This window comes from Nuphar pumila, chromosome 15, assembly GCF_984573655.1.
Source record: "Nuphar pumila chromosome 15, dmNupPumi1.hap1.1, whole genome shotgun sequence".
Classification (NCBI taxonomy): Eukaryota; Viridiplantae; Streptophyta; class Magnoliopsida; order Nymphaeales; family Nymphaeaceae; genus Nuphar; species Nuphar pumila.
The window spans coordinates 38,693,966-38,706,456 of record NC_143263.1 but is presented as its reverse complement, the minus strand read 5'-3'; the positions used below and the strand labels follow the sequence as shown (position 1 = coordinate 38,706,456).

The window sequence follows — 12,491 nt, the reverse complement described above, 5'->3', positions numbered from 1 at the left end:
AAGGAAAAATAAAAAAGGGAAAAATTACATGTTAATTTACCAAAACACCCCTATCGGGTTTTTGGTTGTACAGAAAAAGAAAATAAATTATGTATATATATACATGTATATATATATACATGTATATATATATACTTATATATATACGAATGTATATATATACTTATATATATACGAATGTATATATATATAAGTATATGTATATATATATATATATTAATATATACATAATTTAACACGCCCCCTCAAACTTTACGAGGAGAAGACCGAAAGTTTGCTAAGAAGAAACATAAATCGTGGAGTTGGGAGCACCTTGGTGAAGAAGTCAGCCAGTTGATATTCTGAAGTAACATATGGTAATGTGATAGTTCCTCTTAGATATTCGTCTCGAACATAATGGCAATCCATTTCGATATGCTTGGTCCGCTCATGAAAAGTGTGATTGCTGACAATGTATATCGCACTTTTGTTATCACAGCAGAGCTTGGTGGAAGTGGAAATGGGGACGCCCATGTCACCAAGGAGACTTCTGAGCCATACGATTTTCATAGTTGTCATTGCCATGGCCCGATATTCAGCTTCAGTAGATGATAGTGAGACCTTCTGCTGCTTCTTGCATCTCTACGAAATGAGAGATTCACCTAAAAAAATACAAAGACCCGTAATTGAGATACGATCATTGGGATTTCCTCCCCAGTCAGCATCAGTAAAAGCAGTTAACTCAAGAGATGAGGAAGAGGATAAGAATAGTCCCTTGGAGATGGTATTTTTGACGTATCTCATAATTCTCATTATGGCCGCCATATGAACCGAAGTGGGTGCATGCTGAAACTGGCTTGCTGCATGAACCGCATGAGCTATATCTGGACGTGTGATGGATAGATAGGTGAGGGATCCAATTAATTGACGGAAGGGGGTTGGATCCTCAAGAAGAACACCATCCTCAAGCCTCAGTTTTGCATTGATAACTTCGGGAGTCTCAACTTTCTTTTCATCAAATATTCCTGACTTGGTACAAATTTCTGCAGCTAATTTCATTTGAGATAGGATGTATCCTCGCGGGGAATAAGCCACTTCAATCCCTAAAAAATATCTTAAATAACCAAGGTCAGACATATCAAAAGTTTCTTTTAACATGGACTTTACATCATTTACTCCATTTTTGTCATTCCCAGTAATGATCATATCATCAACATACAGTAGAAGCATAATAATGGAGTCACCTGTCCTTTTAACAAAAAGAGCAGTGTCAGTATAGCAAGAAGAAAATCCTAAATTGATTAATACATTACTAAACTTGTCATACCAAGCTTTAGGAGATTGCTTAAGTCCATATAAGGACTTTTTTAATTTTAAAATTTTTCCATTTAAATTCATACCTGGAGGAGGTTCCATATAAACTTCTTCATTTAAATTTTCATTCAAAAAGGCATTTTTGACATCAAGTTGAAAAATTGGCCATTTTTTAACAGAGGTTATAGCAATAAGAGCTCGAACACTAGTCATTTGAGCAAATGGGGCAAAAGTTTCATCATAATCTACCCCATACTCTTGGGCATATCCTTTGGCTACTAACCTAGCCTTATATCTTTCTAATAAACCATCACTCTTAGTTTTTACTTTAAAAACCCATCTACATCCAATGGATTTCTTGCCATTGGGAGAATCAATGATTTCCCAAGTTTGTGCCTTTTTAAGAGCATTAAGTTCTAGATCCATAGCTTCATCCCAATGAGCATATTGTTTAGCATCATTGTAATGAGATGGTTCATGAAAGGAGTGAAGAACAAGTAGACATGCTCGAAAGTTTGGAGAAAAAGAATCATAAGAAACAAATCTATTTGGTACTTTGGAAATACGATTTGATCTTCTTTGAGAGGTTTCTTCGATCGACTCACTTTGAGAGAATTTTTCAAGGGCACAAGGTGGATTTCTTTCATTCCTTCTATAGTAGACTTGTATTTGTCTTGAAACATTTTTTTCTAAATCTTGATCATCATTTGGATGTTCAAAATGATCTTCAATAAGTGGTTCATTAGGATCAATATGATCATCTATGATGTTTTCTTGAGGCAACAAGTCAAATAAAAAGTAATAATCAATATTTTCATTTGGTTGGTGCGAAAAACCATTTTCTTCTTCTATGAATGTGACATCTTTTGAGATATAAAGTTTGTTTTTTAGTATGTCAAAACATCGATAACCTTTTTGTTTTTCGCCATATCGTAAGAAAATACATTCAATAGCCCTAGGAGAAAGTTTATCATTTTTGTGAGTTAGAACAAAGCATTTACATCCAAAAATTCTTAGTCTTTTATAATCGGGAGACATATTGTAAAGTTTTTCAAATGGAGAAAGATTTTTCAAAGAAGATGAAGGGGTTCTATTGATAAGGTATGTTGAGGTTAGAACCGCTTCGGCCCAAAAGGATTTTGGAATATTTTTTGAAATTAATAACGTTCTTGTGGTTTCTATTATGTGTTTATGCTTTCTTTCCGCAAGACCATTTTGTTGCGGAGTGTTGGGACAAGAACGTTGATGACAAATTCCATTTTCTTTTAAATAGCTTTGAAAATCATTGGACATATATTTGCCTCCCGAATCGGACCTAAGAATAGATAGGTTTCCCAAAAAATGATTTTTAACCATCGCATGGAATTCTTTAAAGAAGGAGAAAACTTCGGATTTGCGACTCATGAAGTAAATCCATGTAAATCGAGTGAAGTCATCAATAAAGACCACATAGTACGAAAAAACTCCTTTAGACAAAATAGGGAAAGGTCCCCACACATCAGAATGAACAAGTTTAAAAGGCCGAGTGGTGAAGTAACTTCTTTAAGGAAATGGAGTAGCTTTAGATTGCCCAAAAATGCAATCTTTACAAGTCATGTGATTGTCTTTACAAGTATTGTTCAAAAAAGGAAAAAGAGACATTTTTACAAAATTTGGATGACCAAGTCTCTCATGCCAAATTCCAATACTTTTGTCTTTTACAAGATTGCAAGATGACTTAGATGAAAGAGTCAAAAAATCCATAAAATAGATATCGCCCCTTCTATGGCCTTGCCCAATCAGCTTCCCTGACTGGAGATCCTACACGGTGCAATCTTTAGGTGAGAAAGAGACTTGGCATGCATGATCGGTGATTTGGGAAACGGAAAAAAGATTTAGATTAATTTTTGGAACAATTCTTACTTTAGGAATGAAAAAGTTTTGAGAATTTTTAAAATCAAGTGTTCCAATACTTTCAATTTTCAAAGATGTTCCAACGGCCGTTGAAACATAAGAGGATATGGGTTCGAAAAAAACATTTGAAAAAGAGTTTTTATGAGATGTCATATGAAAAGAAGCAACGGAGTCTAGTATCCACATACCTGGAGGTGATGAAGAATAGGTGATGGCGGCTCGGAATGTTGAAGAAGAGGTCTTGAGAAGATGTTGGAGAACTTCAGAGATATGATTACGAGTTTCTTTGATATCTCCCTCTTTGGCACTTTCTTCTTCCTTCTTTGGAGAATTTTCTCCAACCGCGGCTACTTTTCCTTTAAGTTTGGGACAAACCGGTCTAATGTGTCCCGGTTCATTACAATAATGACATATCACTCCCTTTCTAGGCCCATTATTTTTGTTAAAGTGAAGAGGTCTATATGCTTTTATATTTGATCTGGGCCTAGTAACGGCCAAAACTTCATCACTCTTAACGCTTAGGCCAAGTCGAGTTTCTTCTTGGCATATTTTGGCAAGGGCGTCTTCAATGGGTAAGGCTTTGCTTCTATGGAGAAGAGATGCCCTAACTTGTTCAAACTCCGGTCGAAGACCATGAAGAAATTGGAAAAAGTGTTTTTTTTCAATTTGTTTCCTTTTTAACTCAATATCTTCCGGAGCCACTCATTTAGGCTCAAGAAGAGCATGTTCATCCTAGAGAGGGGTTAGAGAGCTAAAGTAGTCCCGAACACTCATATCCATTTGTTTGGTGGAACGGATTTTTTCTTGACAAAAAAATTGTCGAGCAAGATCCTTTTGGGTATACATACCTTTAAAAAAAAACCATGCCTCATTGGCCCTTCTAAATTTGGCAATATTAGCACAATTTTTAAGGTCTACATTGTTCATAAACCATGCCAAAATTTTGGCATGGCTACTCTCCCAATCCTCAACTTTGGATTGATGGTCATTGAACTTTGATGCGCTCATCGCCATCTAAACTTTTTTCAACCTCATTTTCGATTTTAGTGAGAACAAGAGGGTTCGGGAGTAGTTCCCATAACAAAACCCCAAAGTTTCTTACCTCTTAGATGATTTTCCATAGCGGAGGCCCACATAAGATAGTTGGACCCATTGAGCTTAAAAGAAAGCTCCACTTTAGAATCGCGTTCCATCGTCACCAAATATTCTTCCTTTCTTCAAAAAGCTTGAGAGGCACACGTCCCAAGATCACAAAGATAAGCCCAATCACCAACCGAGCTCTGATACCATGTAATGAAAAGAGGCGAAAGCACCAATAGAACAAAGGCACTCTTTAAGAGTGACCACAAGAGCCAAGAACACAAACACTAAAGGTATACACACAAAACTCACAAAAGTAGAAAATGACTTAAAGTCATAAGTTGAATATTATTGAAGAAAGAAAGAGAAGGGTGAAAACCCCATGCTTTTACAAGGAGAGAGCCTCCTCTATTAATAGAGGGGAACTAAAAAGGAGACCATAAAGGGGGCTCCTTTCTAGTCGTTGGGAGCCCCAACGGTCATAAATATGATCGTTGAGGCCCCAACGACTAGATGGGTGGGGCCCCTTATGGTCCTCCAAAGTGAAAATAAGAAATAAAAAAAAAAGAAAAAGAAAAAAAGGAAAAAGAAAGAAAAAAGGAAAAATAAAAAAGGGAAAAATTACATGGTAATTTACCAAAACACCCCTATCGGGTTTTTGGTTGTACAGAAAAAGACAATAAATTATGTATATATATATATATGTATATATATGTATATATACGAATGTATATATATAAAGTATATGTATATATATATTAATATATACATAATTTAACAATAAAGAAGATTGAAGAGACCAAAAAGAATTTAGCCAATATGTTGAAGATGAAAGACTTGGGGTGGTTGAAGTATTTTCTTGGGCTTGAGATAGCCTACTCTCCTAAGGGACTCTACTTGTCCCAACATAAGTATGTCACAGATAACCTTCTGAAAACAAGGTTGCCAGATGACTCTACACAAGTAAATTCTCCCATGGAGGCAAACTTGAAAATGAGAGCAACTAATGGTGTTAGCTAGAGGATCTTGTAGTATATAGATAGTTAGTCGGGAGCCTTATATATTTGACTATATCCAAACCAGATATAACTCATGCAATTCATATAGTGAGTCAATGTATGAATGCTCCCAGATCGGTTCACTTGGCAGCCGTACTCAAGATCATCAGGTATATCAGAGATTATATGCACTATGGCATGTTTTTCTCATCTTCGCCTAACAAAGAGTTGAGAGCCTTTTGTGATACTGATTTTGGAGGCTCTACTAGAGATCAACTTTCCACTACAGGGTTTTGTGTTTTTCTTGAAAACTCCCTAATCTTGTTAAAGAGCAAGAAGCAGCAAAGAGTTGCATTGTCCACTGCAGAAGCCGAATACAGAGCGATGACTCAAGTTGTAGCTGAGATTATTTGGATTCAATGGTTATTAAAGGATTTGATAATTTCATATGAAAAGAAAACTCAGCTATAATGTGACAATATGAGTATTATTCATATTGCAAAAAATTCAGAGTTTCATGAATGCAATAAGCACATTGAAATAGACTGTCATTATACAAGAAGGGCTTATGAAGATGGGATTATAGTTTTGGAGCATGTCAACTCAAGAATCAGATTGCATATGTATTTATAAAAAGTCTTTCTCCTTTGCATTTCAGTTTTTTCCTTTCCAAACTTGGAATGATTCCTTTACATCCTTCCAAGTTTGAAGGGGAGTATTGAAAGTCTGTATAATATAGTGTTTCATAGAGTTATGTAAAGTAACTTATTAGGCTACTATGTGCATACCCTATAATGAAGGAGTATACTAATCTTTTCATCTATTTTCCTTTTTGATGTCTAAAGGGGATCGACCCTTGTATTTTATTAAAGAGCTCTCATTCACGATATGAATATATAGAACATTTGTTCTCTCCTTTGGTTTGTTGTACCTCTTCCAACCCTAGCCTCTACCCTTCTTTCTTAGTATATTCAACAATGGAAAGATCATGATGTAGATCGCAAAAAACTACTCGGCTCATCCGGATTCAGGTCATTCCGCCAGAGATGGCCTGAATCCTCGCCGAAAGTCTAAAAAATGCTACTACTTGGCCGGAAACTCATATCTGCAACAAAGTGCAGCAGATATGTGTCCGATCATGCCAAAACGCTCCCAGATCATCGATAAATAGATAGGGATCGATCAGATCTCGATTTCTGTACTAGATCTGAGATATAAACGCCAAACGCACAAGAAATCAGCTAGGAGACTCACAGATTGGTGTGTTTGAACCTCCACGAATGGATACAGTCATCTAGCTGTCATGAATTACCGTTGTACAGTGATCCGTTCGCTCACACAACTTCTGGTTAATGCTCGGCCATAGAACAACCTGCTTCTTCACCGGAAGTTTCTTGAATTTTGGCGGATGTGCGCCGAGAGAAATCCAGCCACTCGATCATGAGATCAGGCGAACTAGCCAATCTAGCTGGCTCGATCGTGTGATTGTGCTAGCTAGCTAATGTGAGCATGGCCAAAGGAAAGCCGAGCTCGAGCCAATTTGGCTCTCTGATCCGCAGATCAGTCTACGAAGAAGAAAGGGAGAGAGATTTCTCAAAATTCCAAATTTCATTCAACATGCTTACAAATGGCATCAAGTGTTCCTTTTAAAGGGCCACACTTAGATCTCTACACAATGGATCTCATATCCAAATTCCAAAATTCAGACCCATAACCACCTTTACACCATTAAATTGCAAAGACTGAAATTAAAATACAACACAGGCTAAACTGATAAGTGCGTCTTCAGTACTAAAATGAAAAAGAAATCTCACCGATCTTAAGGCCAACTTGGCCAAGCTCGAGGTGGGCTTAGGCTAGCCTAGTGGGGATGTATCAGTCTCCTGTGGCCAAGTCTTGCCCATAACCATCTTCGTTTATATATGGACTTATTTTATGCTTTTGAGTTTTAAAATTTAAGACAACCAAAACAGGTAAATTGCCATTTAGATTGACCTAGAAATGTTCGCTTGCAGATAGACAATATGTGTTGTATGCATTAAACTGCAAAACAGTATTTCCATCCCTGCCACTGGATCAATATGTATGGGATGGACTGCAACATAGCACCAAAAATGAAGACGTCTGAAAAAAAAATGGAATTTCAACACATGCATGTATGTGTTTTTTATATGCAAATTTAATGTGAGATAGTATGTCAACCTTTAACAAATGTAGCCAATGTGCTAGACAAATTGGAAGCTGTGACAAGAACAATTACTTGCTGTGCTCTGTTCCGCTTTTCTGTTGCAGCACTAAACAAATGATTCAGACGACCAAGATTGAAGCCATGTCCACTGGCACTAAGCTTTTCTCCTGCTTTATTCAACTCTGCATGTGGATCAGCATTTTTCTGCATGCAAGTGGGTGCAATTTGAGATTCATTGCACCGAAGAAAGAGCAAAAATGTGGAAACTAAGCATTATCAGATGATTATGTTGCAGGAGAAAGATGAATTTTTCTATTAGTATCAGCTTTTCTGCTTTGGTTTGTGGAAAACCTGGACAAATGGCAACACAAAAAATGGTACTGCAAGATTAATATCACAATCAAATTGATTAAATTTACATTGAAATGGCCAGATGAAAGCTCTTTGATGCCAAAATTTGGCATGTTACTATATATAAGGAGGTGAATGTAATTAAGTATGCGAAATTGTTAGAACAAAGTGCAAAAGCACATACAAGTCCAATAGTGGAGAAGAGCACCAAGGCACAACAAGCACAAAATAACACAAGTCCACTATGGGACAATACAAAGGGCAACAACTAAAAAATATAGTTTTTATTGAATATATGCTTGAAAAGGTATAAGAATAATAGGGGGTGAAGATCCTTATTTATATACAATAATAACAAAGGAGGGAGACCCTTGGGAGCTCCCCAAGAGTCGTTGGGAGTCCCAACAACTCTATGGTCTTTTAGAGCCCCCATTGGTCTCCCTTAATTACATGAAATAAAAATAAGAAAAAAAATATTGTTTCAATAAATAGTATTTATATACATGTAAAAAGACAAAAATGCTTTTATAGGGCATTTAACTATTACAAGACAAAAATAAATATATATGTATATATACATACGTATATATACACACATACATATATTTTAACACTCCCCCTCAAACTTACGGCGAAGTAAAAGAAAGTTTGTTAAGGAGAAAAATAAACCTAGGAGCAGGAAGAGCCTTAGTGAAAAAATCAAACAGGTTGATACTCTGATGTAACATACAGCAACTCAATGATTCCTCTCAGTTATTCATCACGAACATAATGACAATTCATCTCAATGTGTTTTGTTCGCTCATGGAAGGTATGGCTGCTTGCAATATAAATTGCACTCTTATTATCATAACACATTTTTGAAAGTTTTGAGATTATTATCCTCGTATCTCTAAGAAAACCTCTTAGTCATACAAGTTCCATAGTTATTGTAGCTATCGCATGATATTCAGTTTCTATTGAAGATAGAGATATTTTTTGTTGCTTATTGCATCTCTACGAAATCAAAGAGTCGCCTAAAAATACACAAAAACCGTAAATCTAATGACGAAGATGAGGATAAGAAAACTCCCTTGGTTATAGTATACTTGACATATCTACAACACTTATGTGCACAATAGTCAGAGCATGGTGAAACTGGCTGACAGAGTGAATTGCACAAGCTATATCTGGCTGAGTGATAGACAAGTAAGAGACCCAACAAGTTGGCGGTAAGGTATAGGATCTTCGAGCAGAGTCTCATCTTCCTGCCTTAATTTAACATTAATCACATCAAGAGTTTCTATCTTTTTGTCATCTGAAATACCAGACTTACCTTCTAGGAGAGTATGCAACTTCAATGCCTAAGAAATATCTTAAAAAAACTAAGTCAGGCATAAAAATTTCTTTTAAAATATTTTTAATATCACTAACTCTCTGCTTGTTAGTTTCGGTGATTATCATATCATCTACATAAAGTACAACAATAACAACTTTAGAACCTGCACTTTTGGCAAAAAGAGCAGTGTCAGTATAGCAAGAATAAAAACCCAGATGAGTCATTACATTCCTAAATTTATCATGCCAAGTTTTAGGAGCTTGTTTATGTTAGAAAATGACTTGAAATACATTGGGTTCAATAATGAACCCATACCTATGCACGTGAAGTGCAAATATACCCATTAAAGGGAAACAACACAAGCACATAATGTGCTAACACATAAAACGCATAAAAAGGGAAAAATATGACATAAAGTCATAAGTTGCATATCATTGAAGAAATAATGGAGAAGGGGTAAAAACCCCATTACAATGGAGCAAGAGCTCCCTCAAAGATTAAGAAATACAAAGGGGAGAGCCCCTATTTATAACAACAAAAAGGAGCCTTGGAGGGGCTCCACTCATAGACGTTGGAGCCCCTCCAACGGTCACAAATGTGACCGTTGGAAGGGGCCCAACGTCTATTTGAGTGGGCCCCCCAAGGTACCTTTTGGTACTTGAGAAAAAAAGAAATAAAAATAAAAGAAAAAGAAAAAGAAAATAAATTACAATCACATTCATAAAGTGAATGTGCGTAAAACAGAGGAAAAGACTAAAATACCCCTACGGTATATATGTATATGTATCATCTTTTATATATATAAAATATATCTAATTACAACAATTGATGGGTACAGTTTAACACCCCCCCTCAAGCTTTGCAGGGAAACGAAAAGATTGAAAAAAGGGCAAAACTCCACGAGGCTTCAGTGACTCCAAGAGGCTTCGGCAAGGATGCAATGAAACTTGAAATAGCCTTCCTCCAATTGTCTTCAAATGATGAACCCATTTCCCGAACCATCCAGGGTACTTCCCTTTGTCCTATCTCCAAGATCCTGAGAAAAGAAAACAACAAAGAACAAGTAAACAATATCTTTGCACTTTACTCAAAAAGGAACATTCCTAACAAAGTGCAAAATTTATGCATAATATGATAGTTACTTTAGTATGAAACAAAAAATTTAGAAAACCAAAGTTTCTAAATCATACATTATGTTAAAACAAAATGAGCGGAAGCAAATTATGCAAAAATTGCAAGAATGCATAATGCATTCATAAGGTCCACCATTGGACAAATATAACCCCATAATGGAGAATAACAAAAAGATTCACTAAGGGATACCACAAGAAGCCTACGAAGAGGCATAACATACATATGCTTTATTGAATGAGAGCCCAAAAAAGGCCATAAAGAGCATATGCATATACGAATTATTATATGAATTAATACTCAAAGAACTAAAACATGCTTCAAACATGTAGTGAAGTTCCAAATAAGAGAAACGAAGTCTCCAAGCATACTTTAGGCAAAATAAACCCAAGAGTTCACAAGGTTTTTTTTTTTTTTAAACATTTATGAAAGTCACAATTAATTGAAAAAAAAAAACATTTTACATATAAGGGTGGCAAAAACCATAAGCACTTAATATATAGATTAAATGCTAAGAAATCAACTTGATATGCATATCAAAAAGATGATTTACTTGAAAAATACAAGTCATGAATGGAATTTTGCAAATTTCAATAATAGTTTATTCATTACAAACAACTTCCTCATTAGTCCTCCAAAACCCATAAATCAAGTGTATAAGCTACTAGATCAAGAATATAAAGCCATTAAAGGCCAAAGACACACACAAAGGTGTGTAAACGAACCTCTTGTCTACATATAATAATACTTAAAATAAGTGCATCTACGACAAGAGCAAGAGAATACATGCCAACATGGACTAAAAAGTATCTCTTGTCTACGTAAAAATACACTTAAAACCAAGTATGTTCAGCTACTAGAACAAGAGTAATAAGCCAACCATGGGCTAAAACATAATACATCTCTTGTCTACATAAGATGGCACTTGAAATGAGTGAAATAAGCCAACCATGGGCATACATCTAAACGACTAGAACAAGAACACAAACGCCAACATGGACTAAGATCACACACGATGGTGTGAATCAACGTGTCTTGTCTACATATAAGATCACTCAAGACAAGTGTGTTCAGCTACTAGACCAAGAGAGCAAAAGCCAACAAAGGGCTAAAAACACACGAAGGTGTAATAAAATTCTTGTCTACATATGATGACACTTAGATAATGGACATAAAAGGAAAAGACTTTTGAGGCAATAAACTTGTAATGAAAATAAACCTCGAATAAAACAATACTCCTTTTAAAATGAATTCTCATAACAATAACATGCATGTAAAAAAAAATATCTTCAACAAGATACTATAATCGATAAAATAAAATTCTTGAAAATAAATGTGTGAACATACGCACACCAAGAATATATGAAACACTTGTGCAAAAAAACACAAAATCACAAATGTGCAAATGCACTCATAATTTTCATAAACAATGGAAGGTTGGGCAATAATCCCTAAAACCTTGATTTCAATATACCTTAAAACATTTTAAGGTTTCAAACATCATATATCCATCACATTTATATATAAATAAGAGCATCCATAAGATCAATGGCCAACATCAAACTAGTGACACTCATATACCAAATCATTCTAGAGTCCCAAGGTGCCCATAACTCACCTCAACCCCCATCTATAATATGGTAAGTGGACAATCTAAAAAGACATAACAACGAGTGTCACACTCATAATTAGAGATCATATACCAAATCATTCTAGAGTCCCAAGGTGCCCATAACTCACCTCAACCACCATCTATAATATGGCAATTTGGACAATCTAAAATGATATAACACGAGGTGCCCATAACTCACCTCAACAAACATCTCTAATAAAACAATAATAAGGCCAAAACAATGATGCATTAAATAACATGTGATGGACAAATATAAATGCCACAAAAAGGCAATAAACACTTTAGGAATCATTTTTCAAATAAAAGAGGACCGATTAAAAAAGGTCCAATAATCAATAATGTGCTATATAACAACAATTTTGCATAAACACAAATTATGCTTAATCTTCAAACAAGTCATTTATACCAAAAAAGACTTATTAAGCAATAAACACAACAACATAAAGAATTCATCAAGACAATCAAGCTTTTAATCAAAGAAATCATAAGAACCGTAATGGTTCACAAAGAAGGCTTTAACACAATACTCAAGGAAAGAATATTTAAAACACTTGAAAATTTATAGATTTAGGGATTAAGTCCCATACAACAATTTTTTAAAAAATC

At 35.3% G+C, this 12,491-nt stretch overlaps 1 protein-coding gene across 1 annotated transcript in view; it reads right to left on the bottom strand.

Annotated features, from left to right (window-relative positions):
- LOC149815173 (paramyosin-like protein) overlaps positions 1 to 12,491 on the bottom strand; it is a 71,848-nt gene that overhangs the window by 50,862 nt on the left and 8,495 nt on the right. The window contains exon 3 of the mRNA XM_089990493.1: positions 7,525 to 7,656. Within this exon, the coding sequence (XP_089846619.1) occupies positions 7,525 to 7,656 (132 nt within the window). The remainder of the gene's footprint in view (positions 1 to 7,524; positions 7,657 to 12,491) is intronic.